The 25,457-nt window shown below is 44.2% G+C and overlaps 1 protein-coding gene across 7 annotated transcripts in view; it reads left to right on the plus strand.

The window, feature by feature from the left end:
* Positions 1-25,457, plus strand: part of AFF2 (AF4/FMR2 family member 2) — a 465,338-nt gene that overhangs the window by 421,798 nt on the left and 18,083 nt on the right. For all 7 annotated transcript variants that reach the window (XM_044234980.1, XM_044234982.1, XM_044234984.1 and 4 more), the window contains 6 exons: positions 9,384-9,543; positions 11,216-12,220; positions 13,360-13,481; positions 17,265-17,487; positions 22,086-22,381; positions 23,140-23,203. In XM_044234980.1, coding sequence (XP_044090915.1) covers positions 9,384-9,543; positions 11,216-12,220; positions 13,360-13,481; positions 17,265-17,487; positions 22,086-22,381; positions 23,140-23,203 — 1,870 coding nt within the window. The remainder of the gene's footprint in view (positions 1-9,383; positions 9,544-11,215; positions 12,221-13,359; positions 13,482-17,264; positions 17,488-22,085; positions 22,382-23,139; positions 23,204-25,457) is intronic.

Genomic DNA, 25,457 nt, shown 5'->3' on the forward strand with positions numbered 1-25,457 from the left:
GATGTTTGTAATATATCTCAGGCACTATTATGAAGACACATTTATTAAGGAAGCTGTATGAGTTTTATATTAGAAATTATGGATGTGACTTTGAATGCCATTCATCGAATGTCCTGCCATCCCACACACAGGAACTTTTTTAAAGCTATTACTTTTATAATTTAAAAAAAGCCTTTATTTTAAAAGCACATATATCAATATTCATAAATCTATGGGGATATTACTGGAAGAAGCATAAGAAACATTAACCATGAAAAATGTTGGAAAACGGGGTGATGGACTATAGAGGATCTGAAGGTCTACTTTTCCCTGTGTCCCTTTCAGTATCTTTTGAATTCAGTATCATGTTTATCACCTATTTAAAAACAAATACAGGTTTTGAAAAGGTAGAAAGATAGAGGACATGTAAATTTTCCCTACTTACTCCTCAAAATCTTTTCGTGTATGTGGAAGAGTTATCTGCTGTGAGCTGTAGGTCTCCTCTGGACCCAGTGAAATTTGTCATTTGAATCAAATGCAGCACAGTCTTGCTGGCATAGAGCGCTGATGGTCTTCAATGTTTTCAACATCACATTCTTGCACTTTCTCATTCAGCCACTTGAAGAAAGCATTCAGAATTAATTCTGTGTCCCTGTTGCCTTTCAGTTTGGTGACAAGGGTGAGTTTTGTAGCGGATTCCCGATTGCTTTCATTTCCTCAAGCCAACTTGGTGTTGCCAAAAGAGTTACCGTAACCTGGTGAAATCCCCCCTCAGACCCCAGCTGCACGACTTTGGCTTAGAGGTTCTGGAGCTTCATGGGTAACCCATGAAGGTGGTAAGGATATCTGTTGTATCCACACCCCACTCACTGTTCTTATGGCAACCAAATGAAGTCATGGGAGTAAAAATGCCAGCACATTATCAAGTGCTCTGCAGTGCAATAAGTATTCTGGTCTCATTGCTTCAATGATGACAGTATCCTCTTGGGACCACAGAGACATAGACAGTAGGCAGTGGAGGTACCCAGGGACCCTTTTCCCAGAGATCTATAGAGAAGACTCATTTAGGGCTTTACTCTAGGGTGTCTTAGGTGCACAAAGCATTTGAGTGTGTGTGTGTGTGCATGCGTGCGTGTGTGTGTGTGTGTGTGTGTGTGTGTGTGTGTGGTTGATAAAGCCTCCAGCCATTGAAGCTTATTCTCTAAATCAAGCGCCTGTGATACATCAGGTAACAAATCAGACCTGAAGTGGACCAGACAATACTGATAAGAGTGGCATTGAGACACATCAAAGAAGAAATGTAGTCTAGGGAGAGGTTGGAAGAGGGATACCCACTTCCCAAATCACGAGGCAGCTCTAAGCATAATGGGCAACAGAAAGAATCCATCAAGCAAGGAAAAAGGCAGAGGCTTCTGCTGAGCCACGCTGAGCCTATCTCCAGCCTGCTTCGTACTCTCCTAGCATCTTCAGCCTTTCTGTTGCCCAGACTCTTATGCCCACCTCCAAACCAGTTTTGTGCATACAGTGATTCTCTTCTGGGTATAAAACACCAAAGTACTATGGACTCTGAAAAACAATCTGAGGGGTTTGAAGTGGCGAGGCAGGTGGAAAGTTGGGGTACCAGGTGGTGGGTATTATAGAGGGCACGGCTTGCATGGAGCACTGGGTGTGGTGAAAAAATAATGAATACTGTTTTTCTGAAAATAAATAAATTGGAAAAATTAAAAAAAAAAAACACCGAAGTACCTAGTGTGCTCCACATTGGATTTGTGACTAATGGAATTCTTTGTTGGACCTTGTTAGAGATTTTCTGGCATTCATATTCAATTCTTTCTGGCAATTCATATTCGTATTCTGGCATTTGTATTCATTCTTTGCTTTGGTAGAGAGCAGGGCTCATGGGAGTCAGCATTCAGGGTCACTCACCTGCCTTCATTCTCTCCCTTGCTCCCATTTTTGTCAATGCACTTTAAAGGCAAAAGGGACAAAAATACCTTGCTGGCTATGATTTTTTTGCCACCTGTCTAGCTGTTTGATGGAAGCAGCTCTGACTGATAGCAGAAAAGTCTGTGTGGCTTTTAATTATTTCCAGAAGAAATTAAATGCTGGTGTGTTCTCCCACATGCAAAGTGTGGTGTTCTTAAGACATCACTGGCCCATTAGCCAGTGCTGACCAGCCTTACTGGGTGCATGCCAGCACCTCCATGGTGCTGTCTTGCCCCAGAGGGTACTAGGTGGAAGTCAGGTACCTTGGGTTGGGTTTGGTTTTTTTGTTGTTGTTGCTTTGTTTTGTTCTGTTTTTGTTTGTTTGTTTTGTTTTGTTTTGTTTTTAATTTCTTTGAAACTGCACATTGAACTTTGTCCCCTAGTATCCTTAAAAATTTTTTTCACCTTGACATTCTTTGGTACTAAGTCTCAGTGCTCTGGAAGTAGTAAGAGTGTCCCAGCTGCAGCCATTCCTACAGTGGGTCCCACCCTTGCCTCAGCCAGGCTAGTGGCAAGTTGCCTTTGAGCTTTGCAGGGAGCAATGGGCCTCATTCAAAGGTTGGCCTTTAGTCAACCACTGGTAGAGGCAGGTAGCCTCAGTAACGTTGTAAGCTTCTCAAAAGGAATCTGATACAACCTCTTCAGCCACAATTGCCCAGTTGACTTAAAATGGCATAAGGTGATCCAATTTGCCTGTTGGTAAAGGAGGACAGAATAATTATAGAAACATAAAATCCACAGTTGATCTCAAAAGTGTGTTTTTTTTCCTCAGTTTCAAAATCCCCAACTTAGGTTTTACCCCAGCAGCTTATGTCTAAATAGCCCATGTAGGTTTTAGCCTCACTGCTCTCTCTATGGCCCACCAACCAGGAATATCAGCCTCACTGAGCAGTGGGTTAGAAACACAGAACTCGGGCTCCATCCAGGCCTAGCGAATTCAACTCTGAGTCTCCTGCTGAGTTGTGTATACTAATATTTGAGAAGGCTCACCTAAATATGTTCACTAGGTCCTCTCACAGCCTATGTGATATAGTAGGCCCATTTTACAGATGAGGAATCAGAAACCCTATGTATGCTAAGTGCTTAAGTATCCAAGGTAACACTCAAAAGATCTTTTGACTTCCAATCCCATGTTCTTCCCACTAGATTAAAACTACCTCTTTAAAACCAGTAGGAGAGGGAGCTCTCCTCTATTGACTAGATGGGCTGCTGCCTGATTCATGAATCTTATAAACCCATTAGATCTTTAAAATTTAAAAAAAAAGCAATAGAGGAAACATAGCTATTTAGATGTGTGAAATAGAGTAAAAATGGAGATAGGCCACAGGCAGGAACAGAAGACAAGAGCCTGGGGCTGGTCAGGCCCCAAAAGTCCCCTGAGTAGCTCCGTCATTAAATGTCTGACTCTTGGTTTCAGCTCAAGTCAAGAGCTCAGGGTAGTGAGATCAAGTCCTGTGTCTGGCTCATGCTGGGCGTGGAGCCTATTTGAGATTCTCTCTCTCTCTCTCTCCCTTGCCCTTACCCCTCCCACTTTCTCTCTCTCTTTCTAAAATAAAATAAAAATAAATCATTGAAAAGGGGGAAAAAAGGCAGATACCCAGTGTGCACATGTTGAACAAAGATTATCTCCAGTGTAGCCCAAATTACAGCTGGAAGTGATTCGCTTATCAACATTCATCAACAGTGTTAGTGCATTAACACCAAAGACACTTGATCCTGAGTTGCTAGTGATACTATTGGGATATGAAGCAGTTTACTTTCAAACTGTGCTTGGGGACCACCCAGGGAGGAGGATGCTGCTGGCAACACACTCTCCTCACATTTTGCTCAATCCCTGTTTCTACCAGGAAAACTCTGCTTTACGTATCATGCTTCTGCATATGCTTTCTACTGGATAAAGGGGCTGAAGGGAGTTCCTGGAGGTGGGTGGGATGGAGGTCAGAACTACTGACTCAGACCAAAAATGGATTCCCCTACCCCCTGGCTGGGATAGGTTCAGGGTTCAGAGTATCTGCCTCTAGTGGCCTAGCATGATGAGGCATATTGTTCTAATTCTAGAACCCAGAGTTCAGAAAGGAGAATGAGGAAGAGGTGTAAGATCAGCAATAAATTTCTATTCCTTTGCCCCAGGGCCATCCCTTTACAACTTAATGATGACTTCAAATATGGAAGCATTTCAAATTATCTTGTAGACAGACATTTCATTCCTATAAAACTGGATAAAGTTCATGTTGATGAAATTCGTATGAGTCTCAACAAAAGACAAGGGTTTAATACAGGACTCCCCATCAACCATCTCCTGCTACATGTCGTTGGCATATCCCAGTCATGTGCCAAATATGTTGCTAAAGTCAATACGTCAGGCCTTGCTTGTCAAACCCTTCCCATGTACGTCTCCCACCACAAAATTGCCATCCATTTGGGATCCTTTCATTTTTGATACCCACACAGCTTGATTGAGCAGAATGGCCAATTCATCATTCCTGTTTATCTCCTGAGAAAGGAATTTACAGTTAAATTAGGATTAGAATCAGCACTAATGCAGATGTTTGGCTTTCTGGAGGCTGTTAATCTGAATTAGTGGAAAGTCTGATTTATAAAATAGCCCTACAGAAATGCAGCCTTAATCCTCTGAGGCTCACACAAGAGCTCTGTGACTGATAAAGTGTTGCCAAGAGCAGAACACTGCAGAACTGCCTTAAGAAGCAGACTGGATTGTGCAGACCTGTCCCCACAAACTTCTTCTGGGATCCTACAAAGTCCCCCTCACAATCCTTTATACAGTGTACTTTCATAAGGATCAGAATCTTTGAGCTGGAAAATATTTTAAAGATCATCCAAACCCACTTGGGACCCACGATAGGAATATATCTATCATATTCTCTGTTGCTGTCTACCTGGTCAACTAAAGGCACTGGCTCACTGGCCTACAAAGCCTTGGCTTCCTTCTCGGGCCATTCTTACACATTTTTTGAGAGAGGGCACAGGAGGGAGGGGTAGGGGGGGGAGCGAGACAGAGAATCTTAAGCAGTCCCCACGCCCAGCACAGAGCCCATGTGGGGCTTGATCTCACCCTCTGAGATCATGACCTGAGCTGAAGTCAAGAGTCAGATGCCTGACTAAGTAAGCCACCTAGGCACCCCAGCTGTTGATTTTTAAGTATTTCCTGATGTTGAGGTGAGCTCTTTCCAACTAAATCTCCAGCTTGTTGGCCCAGTTTCACCTTGGGAGGCCCTCAGAACAAGCCACCCCCTTTCACACAGGACAGACTTTCTGGGTTTTTGAAGACTGTCACCATCCGAACCTCTTCCTCCCTGGCCTAGAATCTTCTCCAGACAAAGTCATTCCAGTTCCTTCATTCAGCTTTCCAACTCTCTATCTTCTGGTACAAACTGAACCTCTTTATTGCAGAAGAGGCCCAGTCAGTGTAAACAGAGAGACACTCTCATGTCTAGACACTAAGGTGCCTGGACTACCTCTCAAAACCCACCTTTCTCCCTGGTATGCTCAAGCCTTCCACAGCAGGGCCAACTCTGCCTGGACAAGGCATTGGAAATCCCTCCCAAACTTCTCTCCCACTGACCTGCTCTTTGATCCCCTTCCCTAGCCCTGGATTTCCCCTGGTAAGATCTTTGACTTTACTAAGCCAGCTCCTTTGTCCTTAGTGTGGCCCCTGACCATGAGGACCTACTAATTGGGGTTGGGGTTAAAATGAGGTTTCACTACTCACTGAAGATGGCTTAGGCTGAGGAACACAATACCGGAATCAGATCTCTGAAAAGGTTGAGCCACTGACTTTGAAGTTGGTATAAATGTGGGTCCTTTGAGAAGTTTTATTGCATCAGGGTGAAGTCATAGAGTATCGCCGTAATATTTACAGACTATGGATAGATGGTTTAGTATGATGAATGTTAATGATTTTTAATATAATACATTATCTTTGTTGTCACCACTAGCATTCTTAAAAAAAAAACAAATGACTAAAATATAAGAGGAAATGGTGCATGAACAGTAATTCTAATACAGTTTGGTGAATGAAGAATGTATTAAATGTATTAAATCTCCTAGGCAGAACCAAGTATTGCATGATCTAGCTTCTCTCATAGCCACTTTAATATATATGCAGAAAATAAATTGGCAATGTATGAAAATAAATGTAGCAGAAGGGGCGATTTAACTAGCTGAACAGCTAACGGGTCTCAGTGAAAATCTGTGAGTGAAATACTCTAATGATTTGCCCACTCGAAAGTTCCACCGTGGATTCTAGGCAACAATGTGGCCCTTGGCCAGCCATTCTCATATTGATGTTTGCATTGCTGGATGCAAGGTGGGCCCAGAGGAAGTGAGGATCAAACAGGCTCAAATATGTGGCTTACATTCCTCCATATGTTGGGTGTAGCCAGAATCTCCAGCAAGCCTGGGAAGAGCAGATGGATAATAGAGGCAGAGGGAGGTACTGGGGAGAGCAATTTTGCTTCCATTTTAAACAACTCTTATTCCCTCCCTGTTTCCAACTGCCCAGAGAAAGCAGTTCTTTCTCATTAAGGTGCTCAAGTCCTTCACCCCCAGCTGTAATCCTCTTTTACCCTCTCTGAATTCAAGCCCACCTTCCCTCTCATCCCCAAGCATCCATGTTCATCGGGGTGGGTATGAAAACCTGGTGAGCCTCTTCCTGTTCTTTCTACACTAGTCTCCCTCAAGGGGACATTGTCCATACTGACCCACAGTGGGGTCCTTCATAAGAACACAATAGATAAAGTCGTAAGAAGTCTTAGGGAAAATAATCACAGGTCTCATTTTATTGAGTCTCAGTCAAGGTCACTCTGAGGTATAAAGAGTCTTTATTTCATATCCATATCTATCTATATTTACTTGTACATATAGTTATAGTCCACTTTTCATATATGGTTTCTGCCCACATCCACGATCCCTTAATCACAATTCTGAAATTAAAAAAGTCCTGAGAGCTGTCATCTTCCTGAACTTTGAGACAAACTCATTTCATGACAGAACCCGACCTCTTACTGTTAATGTTCTTGTAGCAATATTAGTGAGTTTTATTAAGTGACACTGCATCAATGTTATTGTATCAATATTAGTAAGTTTTATTAAGGGACACTGCATCAAAAACTAATGATGTATTTTATGGTGACTAACATAACGCAATTAAAAAAGGGATCCTTCCCCAGATCCCACTTGAGCTATTATATATATAAAATGGTATCTTCACATTGTTAAAATTAAAAAATCTAAACATCAAAATTCTTTTCCCCTTCAGAAGACTTTGGATAAGGAACATGCGTGTACAAACACACACATATGCAAGTTTCCGTCTATGTCCGTGAAATTTTATTGTGGTGGAGCTGATGACTAACTTTATGTGTTTCACCTCAGTACATTCGTTTTTGGCGAAATAATCCCTGGGATTGTTTTGCTTCTTACAGCAATGGCTCAAAAATAATCCAGTAAATGGAAACTCTATCCAGAAATATTCCAAAGTCAATCTAGACTTGAGTTTGGTAATATTGGGATAAGTGGAGTCTTAAGAGAAACCAGACACGAAGGCACAGATATGAAAGAAAACTAGAAAACCACTTGATTGTGTCTCAGCCCAGCAGCCCCTCAGCTCAGGGCTGTGGCTGCTCCATGCTGGACCTGAAACGTACTTGGGAGGAACTGAGGCCAAGTTAGCATAATGTCTGGATTGGTCTCATTAAATCTGTTCCCTCTGTCTTTATTTAGTAACCAGAGACAGAAACAATTGATTAGATTTAGAGGGTACTTTACATAAATGTGCAGTCTTTACTGCCATAAAGGAGAGACCTGCAAAAGAACGAAGGGAAAGAGACTGCTGTGTCAGAGGACCCTGAGCCTCCCACCCCCCACTGTCGGGGACCCACAGGCACGCAGGCGTGTGTACGTGAATTTTCCCAGGGGATACAGTCCCCTATTTCTTCTGCTTCCCCTAATCTCTTGGTGTATTTGGCAGAGAAATGTACTTTCGGATAGCATTTACTTAGCCGATAGCATTTTAAAATGAGCTTTGCTTTATGAAAGAAAATACCTAACTGGGAGATTAAAAAGGCAGCCTTTAGGGAGGTAAGGCACAAGGAGTGAAAATGCTCTCTGCATTGGACAGGTGGGGGCAGGCAAGGAATAGTGCTCTGTGCCTCCAGAATCTTGAGGAGAGGGGTCCTTGGGGTCCCTCTCACTCCAGTTTGAAAGTGAGACCACAGGATGAGGTGTCCCTGAGATGAGGACTGCACTCTCCTGACTGAGTTGAAGGGGGGAAGAGAGCCTAGCTGGGAGCTGGGAGCTGGGAGAATAAGCAGCAGTGAGCCCAGCAAATGCAGGAGGGCAGCCACTGGCACAGCAGCAATACTTACCACCACTGGACTTACTTCCAAGGAGGAGATTGGGCTGCTGAGACAGGAGTGAGGGCGAGGAGAGTCCTCCCCACCTCCTGAGGCTGGAACCACACCTTTCACAGTGAGCCTGACGACGGGGTGAGGATATCACCCACCATGGCAAGAGACGGTGCAGGCTGATTTGTTATGGGCACAGTGAGCAAACGATTAGTAAGGAAAACTATTGATTATCAGTGAAGGCAGAGTGGCAAATGGTGTCAATTTCCAAATACTTTGCTTGGTCAGCTTTACAGATTTGAAATCAATCATTAAACTTGCTTGGTGCCTTATGAACATATCTCCTTCTAAGAGTTTTACAAAGAGTTGATAAAAATTAAGGTGGAGGAGGCCAAGAAATGTGACTCTGGCCCCCTCAGTGGTGGGTGCTGGGCACCAGCAGTGAAAATGTTTTTCACAATCCCTGTCCTTGGAGTTCCCATCTCACTTTTCCAACTAGTGGGAGGCAGAGGCCAGCCTCTCCCACTGTGGACCTTAGTTTCCTCCAATTAAAATGGGGGTTGAATTCACCCCTCCATTGTGAGAGAACTATACCGTGTGTATAGCTGAGACCATAGCCCTGTGACAAACCTCTGGGTTTCTGAACAAGATGGCCATAGGAAATGAAAACTTATCTCAACCCAAAAAGCATGGAATCATTAAGAATCTAGGCTGTGTGTCAGTCTGTAGCATCTGTCTCTGGATCCAGAAGGCATGCATCCTTGGCTTAAAGAGTTTATATAAAATGCAGTAGGCTAGGCTTTTCTGAGAGGGAAGATAATGTCGTGGAACCCAAAGAACTTGGCCACATTCAGGCCCTGTTCTAATGAAACGTTTGACCTTCAGCCACTCACCAGGCCTCCTGAGCCTCATATTTCCCATCTGTAGAATAGGACAGTGTACTCCAGTTGGCCCACATCTGACAGATCACAGGCCTGATGCTGTGTGAGGGCAGGCCCTTGGCCTGATGATGGGAGACAAGCAAGGCAATGAATAATGTCATTTTTCTTTCAGCCTACTCTTGGCTACACCTCAGCCGCCACCCGCAGTGCCAGCCAGTGGGGGATCCGGCAGCTCCAGTGACTCTGAAAGCAGCTCTGAGTCAGACTCAGACACCGAGAGTAGCACCACCGACAGTGAATCCAATGAGGCCCCTCGTGCAGCCACTCCAGAGGTGAGGGGTATGGAGGCTATGAGTGCAACTTGCCTCTCACCTGTCACCAGGTTGTGTGGCACTCCCAGTGCACATGCATGTGCGCATGCATGCGCGCGCGCGCACACACACACACACACACACACACACAATAAATATTTCAGTGAAGTACTTGGGTATCTGAAAGCATTTTTTTTCCCTCTAACACATATAAGTGCACAGACCCTTAAAGATGGACATTCCTTGCTATATGACTCACTTAGCTCCTCCGAGCCCCCAGCTTCTCATGTGTAAATCTGGAAGAGTCATGACCGGGTTTGCAACTCCTCTTTTGAGAGAACCAGTCAACCAGACCTACTTCTGGCCCCAGGGATACCACCCCTGACTCCAGGTTAAAGTGATGAGTTGCCACTTGGCAAAGAAGACCCAAGAAATGGGATGGATTTTTGAAAATTTTGGTTGCATCCTCCAAATGTGTTTGATGATAATTCATGAAAATATTGAACACAGCTCCCTAAAATATCCAAATTACACTTTTGAAATAAAAAACAACGAGCACTTCCCCTCCTGTTCTTGCTGAGTCCAGAATGACCCCTCAGTGGTCCGAAGCCTTGTGCACCTTACAGATCCACTCCAGGGCTCCATGCACACTTGTTCATTATCATCAGAAAGAAATATTGGAGAATGCAGTAGTGCCAACCCCACCATTAGTCATAGCCAGGACTCTTTGAACATGGGCCCTGGGCTGAGAAGCTCTTGACCTTCACTTTTTTGTGTTATCCTCATAACACTTCTCTGGGGTCCTTGCTGTTACTATTCCCATTTTACAGATTAAAGAATAAGGTTCTGAGAGGTTAAGTGAGAACTTCCCCCAACCCTTGTCTGCCATTGCCCTGTGTGCGGTCGACTCACAGCTACTCAAGTGTTTTTAATTCTGTCACCCTTTATTGGCTGGTACCATTAAGCCTCAGCTGATTGGCTTTCAAAAGAAGAGCAGTTCTAATAAAAATTATGGCTCTTTTAGTTCAACAGGCAGAATTCAGAGTTGGGAATAAAGCACCTGAGTTGTACGCATCATTTCTGTGGCTTAACAGCAGACACTAATGTCTACATGCATGTCCCCAATAACTGGTTATTGCGCATACACTGGGAAAGTGTGGTGGTTTTGCGGAAGTCAAATCTTTTCATCCTTCAGTAAAAATAGAAAAGGCTTGTCCTTTTTTGCAGTGAATTACAGCACCATAGAGAAGGCACTGGGACTTTTGTGAATAGAAAATCTTTCCTGTTGAATTACACTTGAGGCACATTCACATTGCTTTTCAGGACCCACAATCATTACTTCTGCCTCCTGGTGAGAGGATGAGCAATGAGTCCCAGCAAAGGATTTTGGGAACAGGTTTCCCAGCCAGGCCTCTGTGCCCACCCTCTGGGAAAACTCTCTGTGAATAATTCTTTCCTTCCTGGCTGGAGTGGAGACTGCTTTCAGAAGAGGGGTGGAAGCCTGTTGCAATAAGTAGATCGAGGCTGGTTTGTCTCTCTGGGTAATTTGATGAATTTAGATTCCATGTGTGTCTTTAAATGTGTGAATGGGCACTTAACATCCACAGCTTTTATCAACATTCAGTGTACTAAGGCTCCTTCTGGATTCTTCCAAGATGTGAGATTCACTCTTGCTGTTGTTTCTCATCTGCAGCCTGAGCCACCCTCCACCAACAAGTGGCAGTTGGATAAATGGCTTAACAAAGTGACATCCCAGAACAAGTCATTTATTTGTGGCCAAAATGAAACACCCATGGAGACAGTGTCTGTGCCTCCTCCTATCATCCAGCCAATGGAAGTCCAGGTCAAAGTGAAAACAACCCCCAGCCAGATCCTGGCTGAACCCAAAGAGAGGCCTCTCCTCAGTCTTATTAGGGAGAAAGTCCGTCCACGGCCAACCCAGAAAACGCCAGAAACCAAGGCTTTGAAGCATAAGTTGTCGACAACTATTGAGACAGCCTCTCAAAGGACGATTGGGAAAAAACAGCCCAAAAAAGTCGAGAAGAACACCAGCATTGACGAGTTTACCTGGCCCAAACCAAATATTATCAGCAGCACCCCCAAAGAAAAAGAAAGCATGGAGCTTCCTGACCCACCAAGAAGCCGCAACAAAGTCACTGCCCACAAACCAGTCCCTAGGAAGGAACCAAGGCCAAACGTTCCCCTGGCTGCCGAGAAAAAGAAGTACAGAGGGCCTGGCAAGATTGTGCCCAAGTCCCGGGAATTCATTGAAACGGATTCGTCCACGTCCGATTCCAACACTGATCAGGAAGAGACCTTACAGATCAAGGTCCTGCCTCCTTGCATTGCTCCGGGAGGCAATACCGCCAAATCCAAGGAAGTCTGTGGTGCCAGCTTGACCCTCAGCTCTTTGGTCAGCAACAGTAGCAACAACAGCCTAACCACCGTTACTGAAGAGCCTGCATTTTCACCCATCCCTGTCATGCAAACCGAGCTATCCCCACTACGAGATCACGAGAACCTGAAAAATCTGTGGGTGAAGATTGACCTTGACCTGCTGTCTAGAGTACCTGGCCACCACTCACTGCAAGCGACACCAGCCAAGCCAGACCCCAAGGAGCCTGCATCCAAGCCCAAGCGCCAGACCACCACTGCAGCTGCTGAAAAACCCATCCTGAAGGGCAAGCGTAAACACAAGGTAGGCTGTCCTCCCATCCCCCATGGTGTGCCGAGGGATCATGAGCAGCAGCTCTGTGTTGGCGAACTTGATATTAAGCCTCATGTGCATAGAGGCTAACAGCCATGGAGTGCAGTCTCTGAAGGGCAATGATGCTTTCCATGGGAAATGTGGGATTCAATGTGACCTAGGAGGAAGTATTAGGAATGGTCAGCATTGGGCAGCCAATATGAAGAGTATCCGAAATGGCACATAGGAGATTACGATGAGAAGAAAAGAAGGCTGTGGAGACAGTTGCCTTCCCTGGGTACCCGGTCCCTAGCATTGGCTCCTTAAGCTGCCCCGGCTTTCATAGACTCACAGGGTCACCCCCACAGTCTCCACCCTGGCAGCCGCAGGGCACCCAGGTGATCCCAAGCATTCAACATGCCCCCCCCAGGACCTTGTTAATCTCTCCAGACACACATTAGCATCCCCACACCCTAGTTACACTTTGATGCTCCCTGCTCCTAGCAGACACACAGTCTGCCCAGACTACTGGGTCCCAGAGCTGTGTGGTTGGCCTGACTCATGGAAACCTCACCTGGAGGAGGTTAGGACTGAATTCCAGGGCTACAAACTCTCACCAGAAGGGCAACCCTCAATCTCGGCCTCGTGAGTTCGAGCTCTGGCCCTCACTCTTCACTCCTCTTTGAGTTGACAGACGTAACTTCATAACCAGCCAATGCACAGGCATGTCTTACACATGGCTTATTGCTTGGCATGTTATTGGTTGTCTAAGTGACCTTTATATGTAACACATGAGACCCACACTGTTTGCACAGCCTCATGCCATATTAGAGTTGCAGTGTTAGTTTCTCTGCTACTCATTGGTGGGGGCATTATTGATGGAAGAAGAGTCTGAAAATGATAAGTTCTCTTTGCTTTTGGTCAGAGATTCCTGTGCCGCCCAATCTTTAATCAGAGGTTCACAGTGCAGCTCAACTTGCTCAAATGCAAGCATCTTGGCTGATTGTTTTCTGTCTGAGCAAAGATGTGCATTTAACTCCCCAAGCAAAACCAGAAGTTAAAATGGAAGCAAACTGTCTACCTTGCTCATGGTTTTTCAGTGTCAGCATGTGCCATGTATTTCAAATTCTGTCTTTTTCTTCCCATTAAAGCCAACAGAGATCGCAGAGAAAATCCCTGAAAAGAAGCAACGCCTGGACGAGACCCCCGCTATCTGCCTGCTGCCCCCTTGCATCTCACCAGCGCCACCCCACAAACCTCCGCACAGTAAAGAGTGAGTTTGCCCTGTCTTGGTAGGACACCTCGATTGTTTGGACCCCTCAGAAATCTCAAAGGAAGCCTTTTGGGGGTGGGGTGGGGTGGGAGAGTCCTCTTTCAGAGGAATGGCAAGTAAGGAAACAGCCAGTCCTGACAGCTGATCTACCAAGGGTGGGATGAAAGCTGGAATGCAGACGGCCAAATCTTGCATATTCCATGAGCTCTATAGCAATCTTTCTTTAGCCCAACTCATGTGGGGACCAAACTAGGACAAAGTGACCTTTTAGCCTGAAGGGGAGAGTAAAAGAAGTGAAGGAATTAAAATAAGAGAGCACCCAGATCACCTGCTTCTGGGCCACTTCCAGTTTTGATGGTGATGAAAGCAGCCTTTGCACAATGACCCAGCTCCTGCTTCCTCTTTGGTGCCATTCCATGACCTAGAGACAGAGCTTGAGGGCTAGTAGGTCCATCCTGACATCCTGAGAGGCCAGGAGAGTAACATGTTTGAGGATGCCACAAAGAGGAGACATCTGAGAACTGCCCCCCCACCCCTTCGGGGCCATGGTGTGTCAGGGAAAGCTGGCTGGGGATGCATCCATTAGTGCCAGAGTCAGGTGGGAGGCCTCCCTCTCCTCTTCACTCAGATGGCCCCAGCCTTCCCTGGAGAAGTCCTGAGATCTGTTGCTACCAAGCATTGTGACCAAGTTCTTGCATCTTAGAAGTATCACTTAACTAACAGTCATGTTAGCTACTGGAACCATTCCGTCTGGATAATTATTACCATAAATTCATTCAACATTAGAGATATTTCCATCAAAGACCAGTTTTGGAGCCTATTAGCAGCCCAGAACAGAGGCACAATCTGGCTAACTGCTGCTAACAATTGATTTCACAGAGCACTGTTTAACATCAGTGATATGGTATCAATCTGCCACAGATAAGATGTCGGAAATAAGTTTTCAGCTTGTGGTTGTTGAGATCCATATTGTTTGGAGATGAAAGGTAGGAAAAGACCAATTACCTCTCTATCCACTTGGTATAAAAAGGAGATTGGGGATGTGGCTCTTCATACAATGCATCTGGTATGACTTTACTCTGAAACATCCCTTCACATACTTGGAGTTCTCAGACCCAACGACCCTTCCAGTGGGGCAAGCTGACCTCTTCACTCCCAAGTGATCCATCCCTGTGGGGAAGCAATCTCCTTACCTGGGGATCAAGCATGGTCCTTCCATGGCCCTCCTCCTTCCCTGGAAGACAGACAGAAATGGTATGGCTGTTATGGCCATAGCTCCCCAGTTTCCAGGCTTCAACCCGTTCAGGCAACCCAAAGACACAAAGAAAGGGCAGGGCAGGAGGTGTTGCCACAACCATTAGTCTCTGACACTAGTCTCTGTAAGCAGTCCAGTGACCCTCCACTTCTCCCATCTCATGGAAGAGATACAATCAAGTATTAAGTAAATGTCTAGTAATTTGAGTTTGTTCTTCAGAAAATGGTGTTGCTAACTCATGGTCTTTATAGTCTTTCTGCTTTTGTAGTCATTAGAAAAGCAGTGTTTACCTAGTAGCATTCATCATTCAGGAAGGGCCTGGACCAGATTCTTAGGCTCATCAAATAAACCCAGATCTGTGGAAAAGATCTCCAGAGCAGACAGAGAGAATGAAGCCAGGACTGGCCTCTCAAGGCTTTTCTCCCAGGAACCCCCTCCTCAAGTTCCATCTGCTCCTTTGTTCCTTGTTGACCTTCCAAACCAAATTCTTAGAAATTTGTAAACATTCACTTTTCTAAATGAATGTTCTAAACCCAACAAAGAATTCCACACACGACTATGACAGCCACAGTTCTCCATCATCTAACAGGAGGGCCCTGCTGAGTCCCACCCCTGCCTCCCAACACACACACACACACACACACACACACACACACACACACACACACACACCCTTGGGAGCTTGAAGCATCAGCAGGGCCTCTGAAGCACTTAGTGGTGGTAGTGACACACTTATCTTGTCCACTGTCCCCCTCTGACCTACAGGAGGTGCCCAAGTGGCAAAACCTGTTCTTGTAATAAGAAGCCATAATGGTGATAGAGCTATTTCTAGAAAATGCTCCCTGGTTATCCTTCACCAGGGAAGTTATTGAAGGCCCCATGGTTCCAGCTCACTACCAAACAGATGGAAAAGGGACCAGGGGACCAGTGCCCACTGCACAGAATGTGCTGGACTGTGTGTGGTGTTCTGTGTACAGTGGCGATGGGAAGGCCAAGCACGACTGTAGTGGTCATTGGAAAATCAGACACAGCTCAAGTAGTGGAGGAGTGGCTGTAGCTAATGAACCACTCACCTCCCATAGACACTCCAGCAATGCTTGACATCTCTCTGATGTCCACTGCTTCTGTAATGATCATACTTAATGCGAGCTGATAGCTGCAGAGCTTTCTCGTGGACATGGGTCCTAATTCAACAGTTTGCCATCCTTTTTATTGGGCATCACAGCTATCTTAAAATGGTTCTACATGTCAAAGCAATTTTTAAATTCCATTGGCAAATATTTTTTATTAATCTTAACTAATTAATGTAATGGCAAAAACAGTTACTGTTTTTAAATATTTTGCTGCTTCACAAAACTGGACATAGGGCCACATTTATGAAACAAAAGTTGGTGAGGACAGCAAATGCTATTATAGTTGGCAAACTTGGGCAACACAGTGGAAGGGGAACAAGGAGACTGCATTGACTTCTACCATCTCAGGGAAATCAGACCACTTGAATGCTTGTTCATCTTTGATTTGTTGCCTTGACATATTGTAAATCTATATTGCTAGACACTGACTGAAATTGACCAAGAGGAAAACATAAATTCTTGTTGACTTAATTTGCTATTGAAAACTGTATCAATAATCATGGAAAGTAAATGGCTGCATAGTGCCATATTAGTTGTCTAAGAAAAGATTAAAATTCAAGTAATCTTCATTGATTAGGCTAAGACAGTAACTAAAATGAAAATCCATGACCCAATTACCATGTTAAGCAGCTAGCATAAGGTTTTAGTTGTTCTGTTTTATTTGAAGTCTCTGTTTCTTTGATGGTGCCCATTTAATGGGCAGATAAATCAGTCTGAAAGCATGGGAGTACTTCTAGGACTACAGATGTCTTATGGTGATATGACAAAATAGTTTCCAAATGGGTTCCATAAAGGGAAGCACATCAGTGCTCCAGTATAACAGTGTAAGGTCAGGGGCTTCTTGTACCTTGGTATGGGCCTAGAATATGTTGAACATATGGTTTTAAGTGTGTCACAAAAGTATTTAGTGTGTTATTGATAGCTAAGTAATGTACAGCATAATATTTCTTAAGAAAATATTCCCCTACTAATTGTTTATTGTTCCATTTATTGTGTTATTATGCAGGTAAGTCCTAGGGCAAAATAAGTAGGAACCATCCTAAAAAATTATAGGATTAAAGCCTGCACTGGATTTTCCATAAAAAATCTAATTGAGAGGAATCTTGAAATGTTACAAATATTAACTATAGCACCCTCCATTAGACAGTTATATTTATCATGGAGTTCTGCTTCAGAGACATGTGTTTATTCTTAGATACATCTATTTGCATTTATTTATAGCTAGAGCTCTTTATAGATATCTGTGTCTACATGCATTTTTGTATATACTCTTCTTCACCATAGTTAAAGGACGATAAACTAAAATCATACTTAAATTGAAAGTATCCACATCATGGGAAAAATCACAGAAGAGAGACAAAACTTTGTGACGCTCTATGCTTTTTGTGTACACAGGAACAGTTCATCCAGGAGAGCAAACAGAAGGAAGGAAGAAAAGCTGTTTCCTCCTCCACTTTCCCCACTGCCAGAGGACCCTCCACGCCGCAGAAACATCAGTGGCAGCAATGGCCCCTTTGGTCAAGACAAGAACATCCCTATGATCGGACAGATCACCTCTACTAAACCGAAGAGAAGTGAAGGCAAATTCTGTGCTACTTTCAAAGGGATATCCGTAAATGTAAGCATCTCAGAAGAAGTATTATAATCATCAGGTACAAACAGGTTGACCCAGCTTGTCTAACCAGATGTGACCCCCGGGGGGATGGGAGGAAAAGGCAGAGAGAACAGTGTACAGAAATACGCAAACACTCCATTATTTCAAATCTCGATTGTTCTAATGTAGGATGAATTTTTCATTCCAGTCTTACTTCTCCCAACAAATTATTATGCAGAGACTCGGGGCTTTGGACATCCTTTGGTCTAATACTTTCATATCTTGGCAGTGGAGACACACAAAGTACTGATCGGGCACATGGCATCAGCACTGATCATTTAATGAATGAAAGAACCAGTGGATGAGGTGAGATTGCCCAACGTCACTGGAATAGGGCTGGAACTCACAGTTGCATCTTCCCAGCACCCAGTGCAGCAGGTGTGAATTGTCTTTAAAATAGTAACCCAAAAGGATGGAATTTAATAGGTGAATCTGTTGGTAAAAATTGCACAGCTGTGGTTCTAAGCTCAACTAAAGGATTATCCAGCCCTTTGGATTTTCAGCACCGCTGCTCTGTTAGCATAGAAAATTGAGACTTTGCATCATTTTTCACATCTGTGCAGTCTTTCTGTCTGTCTCAGGTATAGATACCTAAAGCACAAAAGCCACAAGCAAAGTGTCACCGGTGAATATTAATGACAAATGCATCTGCTTTTCCATGTAAATGTATGTATGTGCAGATGTGGCATCTGTATGCATCTAGTCTCCTTTAAGTGTAATGTAAAAAAGCAAATACAGATTGCATGGAGCACTGGGTGTGGTGAAAAAATAATGATACTGTTATGCTGAAAATAAATAAATTTTTTAAAAAGCAAATATGGGAAAATCAATGAGCTTTCAAATGTCTTGATGCCAGCCTGGTGGACCCTGGACCAAACATGCCCATTTACCACTCCATGAAAAGCCACAAGGCCTCTGAGCTTGAAGGACTCCAAGGTAGAGTCCTCCATCATCTGAAATGACTGGCATGGCATGCATATCTAGGCCAATTTCATCGCTGGTATGGAGCAATTGGTCTATTGTAAAATAGTCATTTTCCATATGAAATTGTGTGTGTGTGCACGCATGCGCCCACACAATATTTGCATTCACATTTAAAAATGCTGACCTCGTTAGAAATTAAACCATCTACTCTAAACAGTAATTATGCTATCAGTCCCATTTTTCATACTGAATGTAATTAATATGGTAAACTCCAACTGGTGCTCTTTTCTCTTGCAAGCTTTAGGAGGACATACGCCAGACCTAGGAAATTCTCTTCATACAATGCCTGGTGTATTGGCATAAAGAATTAGGTGCCTAATACAGTTGTGATTGTGACAATGGTAATGCTTACAAGCATCAGCAAAGTCATATCTATAAGAACTAAAAGCTACTAGGGAAACCCGATAAATATGGTTCCATCAGCACCTAGAAGTGGATTGCCCTCCTTAAGGCACTCATTGGAGTCTCCCATGAGAGGCTCCAATGACTGACTACCCATTGCCACTTCCTTTCATAAATGACTTGAAACCTGGAAGACAAATACATTTTTGCCTTAGCCTGGAGGTTAGGAGGCTTGGTGCATGGTGTTAAAACGTCAACAGGTTTTCTATGGCCTGGGGCAAATTACAAAACCACTCTGAGTCCATAAAATGAGTGGATTTGATTAGATGATCTGTAAGGCTTCTTCCAGCTCCCAAAGGATTTTCAATCCTGTGCTCTCTGAGTCTTCTGTATTCCACTTTGGCATGAAGTCTCGTTTATTGATTCAATAGATGGCTGAACATGGATGGAGAACACATTTATGTAACTTGCATGATCATGACTGAACACAGCCATTTCAAGTCATCTGTGCCAGGACTGACAACAGTGTCATGTGCATAGTGGATGCAGTGCTTTGGGGTCCTTGTCACATAGCTTGATCATAGAGACAAGTGGGACCATCTTGGGTTGACTCCACTGCTTGGTCCAGGCCATCTGGCTTTGGCAGTGGAAATCTGGAGTTTTAGAAGGCTTCAATGTTTTTCTGTGTTTGGGTTGAATAAAATCCATGATGATTTGTCAAGTATTTTCTCCCTATCCATCCCAACAATTGTTACATGGGTAGCCTCTCACCACATTTCTTTCAGTGAGCTCTTGGTTGTAGGTTTTGATAATCAAAAGATTCAGGGTCGAGTGGAAAAGATAGACTTACATGGACATAAGGAATGTTCACATTTGGCTTCTATTTCGCAACTGACCCTCTTGAGTCAGGCAGGTATGAGTGCACACAGTCAGCAAATTATTGGGAGCATGAGGCTGTGGGGCAGGGGGATGGGGTGGGGTAGAGATGTCAGAAATCAGAGATGGCACCAGTGTTCAGAAAGCTCTCAGTGTGAGGTAAACAATGAGACACATGCTCAAAGAACTACAATATAAAATGCCTGGTGGGTGGTGTCATAGAGAGGGATTAAGACAGACTTCAGTTCTCTGAAGGGGCAAGGAAGATTAAAACCCCTCTGGCTGGAGACATAGGTGGTTTTCCTGGAGGAGAAGGTATTTGTTGAGCTGGGTCTTAAAAGTTGAGGACAGTTTAGAAATGAAGGGGTGTGGTTAAACAAAATGTGATCTGTACATACAATGAAATATTCTTCAGCCTTAAAAGGGAAGGCCATTCTGACATGTGCTATGACGTGGTTGGACCTTGAGGACTTGACGCTGAGTGAAAAAAGCCAGTTGTATGTATTTTACCCCAGTTTTTTTTTTAATTAAAATTAGAGCAAATTTTCACCAGGTGAAAAAGGAAAAGTAATGAAGGGAAGGTTCTTTCAACTCTAAGACTGCACATGAACCAAAGCAGGAAATTGAAGAAGGCAGGCTGTGTCCAGTCTGGGGGAAGGTCTATAGGAATGAGGAGGAGGAGATCAAAAGGAAAGCAGAAGCCAGATTAGGGGGGACCTCACAGGCCAGCAAAGGAGCTCAGCCTTGGGTTTGCATTTGGATTCAAGGCAGTGAAATGCATGGAACTTTGTGGAAGAAGGTCCGGCAGCAGATTGAAAATGGATTGGTAAAGCTGGCTCCAAGATCAGAGGTCCAGCTGGGATGCTGATGGTCTCGGTCAGAAGCCACGAGGGCCCACACTTGGTGGCTTCAGAGCAGGAAGGGACAGATTTGAGAAATGGTGGGGAGATGCAATGAATAGGACTCTATAATGGATTGGATAAGGGTAATGGAAAGGAAGATATTAAAGATGAAATAGAGCAGGGAAATTCACTTTTTTTTTTGAAGCTCTTTTCAAAAGAGTTTTAGGATCATTATCATTTTTTGAAATGGAAGAATTTACAGCACTTCAACATATAAAGCTGATTAAAGCAGAGCAGCTCAGATGGAAGGCAAGGTGGGGAGTATACTGGCTCCAATGCTTCTGGCCCGGGGATGACCACAGTGCCCTTACTGACATGGAGAAATCCAGCCTTGGTGATAAGGGAAGACCGTTGCTGCCATTAACAGAAAGAGGGAACTGGTTTTGTTATCAATTTGGTTTCAGGGCAATTTGATGGGCTAATGGCCATCTTGGTGATAATGAGCCAGAGGTGATCACCACACAACTGGAGCTTTAGAGAGAGGGTAAGATAGAGGTTTCCATTTGGCAGTGATCTGGATATTATCCAATCTATGCCAACACAAATGGGATTGGCAAATCCTGTCAAGCTCAGGAAAGAAGAGACCTGAGGAATGAACCTTGGGAGACATCAACCTTAGAGAGATAGCAACTCAGACAAGCAGAAGAAGGAGGAGGTCCCATGGCAAACATGGTCAGAGGTAGAACAGTCAAGATCACGCCACAATTGCCGGGTAGGGAGGGCCAAGTGTACCATGGTCTCACATATACTGTCACAGAAGCACAGATCTTTCCACCTACATTTTTTCGGCTGGATTCCACTCTTTCCATGGCAGTGACAGTTCAGGATGAAACCCAGAAGTCTCTTGCCCATTTAGTTTTTGATCTGTTCAAAATAAGTTTTCACCATCTCAAGACTTCAAAATGAGGAGGCATTCATGTGACATTCACTTAGCCAGACATCAGTCAAGGCCTCAGTGAACAAAAGGGCAGCTTCAGCTTTGGTTCCAGGGTATAAGTCCTGGTTTGCTGCACTGAACTGCAGAGTGACTGGAGTACCTTATTTACCCTAATGGAAATTTTTGGGCTGTTCCCTTATCAAAAATTTTCATATCAGGGTCACCTCTCTTTCTCTATCCCCCCACCCATGCTCACTCTTGCTGTCTTCATTCTCCTTCCTCCTTCTTGTCTTTCTCTCCCTACCCCCTTCTTCCTCTCCCCACCCACATTTCCTATAAGATCTGCCAATGGCTGTCTTGTTGAGATAATGATGTAATCACAGCAACTGACTAGCTCCATGGATTGGTATTATCCTAGAACAAGTGCTGGTGATCTACCAGGGTCACCTGTTTATTCTTAAGCTGTGTGCATTGTTATCTTTCTTTTGCCTTGTTTTCTACTGTGCTTGACATTCAAAGTCTATGTGAAAAGATGTTCTAAGAGGCTGAACCTTATGGCAACTGTCTATCCTTTTCCCCAGGATGGAGACACTCCAAAAAAGACAAGCTCTGCTGCCATTACGGTTACCAACACAGCTATTGCCACTGCCACTGTCACTGCTACTGCCATTGTCACTGCCACTGTCACAGCCACTGCAACTGCCACGGCCACAGCCACTACCACAACCACTACCACAACCATCTCCACCATCACCTCCACAATCACTACAGGCCTCATGGATAGCAGTCACCTGGAGATGGCATCCTGGGCAGCCCTGCCTCTTCTGTCCAGCAGCACCGCCAATGTCCGGAGACCCAAGCTCACTTTTGACGACTCGTATGTTTTCCCAGATCATCACAGATATGGTGTGGGGGTGGTGCATGGGGATGGGTGCATGCAGGATGGCTTTTCTAGCACCAAAGTAAGACTTCAGCAGTGGCCCCTCATCCCCACACATCCTCTGTCTGCACCAAGAAATGTCTTTGGCCCATTTTGATCATGGAGCTCTGGTACCATTTCCAAAGACAGGTGCTTAATTCTAGGTTGCTTTGGCCCCCTTTCTTTCTTTCTTTCTTTCTTTTTTTTTTAGTATTTTATTTATTTATTTGACAGAGAGAGAGAGAGAGAGAGATCACAAGTAGGCAGAGAGGAAGGCAGAGAGATGGGGGAAAGCAGGCTTCCCAGAAAGCACAGAGCCTGATACGGGGCTCAATCCCTGGACTCTGAGATCATGACCTGACCCAAAGGCAGAGGCTTAACCCACTGAGCCACCCAGGTGCCCCTTGGCCCCCTTTCTTATCCATGCCCTCAGATTGAACAGAGCGCCAGCAGCAGCTAGGTTCATTGGGGTCCATGGGATGTTCGTACAGTGGAATGATTGGGTTGCTGGGGCCAATAATGGATCCCAGTGGGCCATTACACACTTCACATCCCACTTCTGGGCTTCTTTCAAAGTTGGTTATTCTGCAAATGCTAGCGGTCACCTGCCTTCTCCAAGGCATTGTATTGGCATGGATTTATAGCAAAACTATTTGTGGCTCTTCAGTCTTTTGGGGAAAAGATGAAACTTTAAGGAGTCTGTTTTGTTTCTTCAGGGTTCACAATGCTGATTATTACATGCAAGAGGCTAAGAAGCTGAAGCACAAAGCTGACGCACTGGTAGGTTTTTCCCCTCTTGCTGCTTCCCTCCCGTTCCAGTATCATGTTTTGAAGGGAAACAAAGAAGTCATCTTATCAATAAGTCCAACTGCCTCATTGCTATGCTGACATAGGCAGATTGAGGCTGATTCATTCCTTACACCAGAATTCCCGAGCTCTTGGCAGCATGTTGCCCTGCCCTTACTCATGTTCTCGCTCTTCTTCCCCTTGCCCCAACTTCCCAACTTAAATGCCACATACTGTTGCAGGCTTTCGAGTGAATTCGAGATGACTTTTGAAACTGCCCTGGAGAAAGTGGGAAATCCCTTTGGTTTCAGGAAATCAAAGCTGGTGTAGACAGAGACAAAGTGGTTGACAGCTGGTCAGGTGGCCTCAAAAAATGGCTTTGAGAAACCCAGGTGTGTAGAAAAAGAATGCAGCTCCATGCTGCACTGATTACATGTTTCCAGGTGAGGCCCACAGTCAGGCTAGGACCCCACACAGAGAAATGAAGTTCTGTCATCCAGAGTTCTGAGGACACATGGCCCCGTTTCCTCCAAGGGTCTTGGCCACCGAGACCAACGATGATCTCAGCATGTTGAGTTGCCTTGATTGCTCCTCCTAATGGGGGTCTCAGCCACATGTCACAATTACTCAGGAAGCTTTGAAATAAACCCAATGCCCAAGCCTCACCCCAGATAGATGGAGTCAGAATTTCTGAGATGAGGACCCAGGCATAGATATTAATACTCCCTACTGTCCCCAGAGAATGGCAGTGCTTCAGTTCAGGGTCCTCACCTCAGTTCAACTCCATTATGTTAAAAAAAAAAGCCCACTGTCCTCCATCATAGAAGTGTGTCTCTCCAGGACTTAGCTGGCTCACAATGTTGGACAGTCATTTTCCCACTGTGGTCCAAATTGCTCAGGTACTGTCTACGGCTAACCTTTCTGTGGCAGGAGCGCTCCTTTGAAAGCTATTGTCCCCTGCTTCAGCAGACAAAAATGACAAGGCAGGTTGGGTACCCACTCCACTGGTGATGCTGAAGAGACTCATGGGCTCATGGAGTGGGACCATGTAGGAAAGGTTTGGAGGAACTGAGAAAAATCAGAACCACAGATAGATAGATATAGATTATCTATATCTATATCTATATCTATATCTATATCTATATATACACAGAGAGAGAGAGAGAGAGAAATAGTTAAGAGCCAACATCACTCTGTACCTTCCAGGGCTATTTTTATGTGTACCCCTAAAATCACTTTTTGTCTAAGCCATTTAGAAAATGCATTTTCATTTGAGGCAACTCCAACCCCCCTTGGGGGCAAAAGCCAGTTTTGGGGTTAAAATAAAAAAGTCAGACATTGGAATGGTGCATGACCCTCCAGTCCACAGGGCATGAAGAGATGCTGAGCATACTTTTGGTCTTTATGTTTCGGTGGAGGTGTGTGAAAAAAATACCTCAAATAACTCCCACAGGTTCAGAGAGGTGGTAATGATGGAAACAAAGGTTGAGAGACACTCATTTAAAGGAAGATATCTTTGCTAGGCTCATGTCTGTGCCAGACCCAGAGGCCCCCTGTTGTTTGAACCCCTTGGTTTATGGATGGGGAAACTGAGGCCTGGGACCAGGGTAGGACCTGGCCACAAAGTGGCACAATGACCATGTAATCGTCTCTCTGGACTTTTCAGTCTCTCCTTTTGGAAAGAGAGAGGTTTGGTCTAGGAGATCTTTAGGAAGCCTTCCTGCTGTGGGTTTTTGAATGAGAAATCACTTTGAAAAATCAAGTTGTAAAGAAGAATTTCCTCACAAGAAAGGCAGTCAGAGCCAGATTACCTAAGGAAATAATCAGGTGAGGCACGAGAAGGAGGAGATAGTTTACATACACACACATAGGTTTTCATAAAATTGCTTTGAACGTGGTTGAAACCAATATTCTTCCATAACAGCTCACAGTGAGGAAACTGCAGAACATTTATTGTAAAAAGAGTCATTTACAACAGTGGTTCTGTAGGACCTGTAACTCATCATTTTATAGTTGTACTTAATCCTTTTCCAGAAACAGCTACTCTGCCATTTTGAGAATTGAAACCTTCATAGCTGCAAGAAAATATTTTGATAAAAGGTATACAAGAAAATTAAAATAGCTAAATCTGCATTATATTGGTTCTTTTCACATAAAATCTTGTATTAGTGGAATTCTTACATCCAGCTATCAAAAAATTGAAAACATTAAATACTGTTATAAAATACTCACTATAAAAGTGTCATAT

Source organism: Neovison vison, chromosome X, assembly GCF_020171115.1.
Source record: "Neovison vison isolate M4711 chromosome X, ASM_NN_V1, whole genome shotgun sequence".
NCBI lineage: Eukaryota > Metazoa > Chordata > Mammalia > Carnivora > Mustelidae > Neogale > Neogale vison.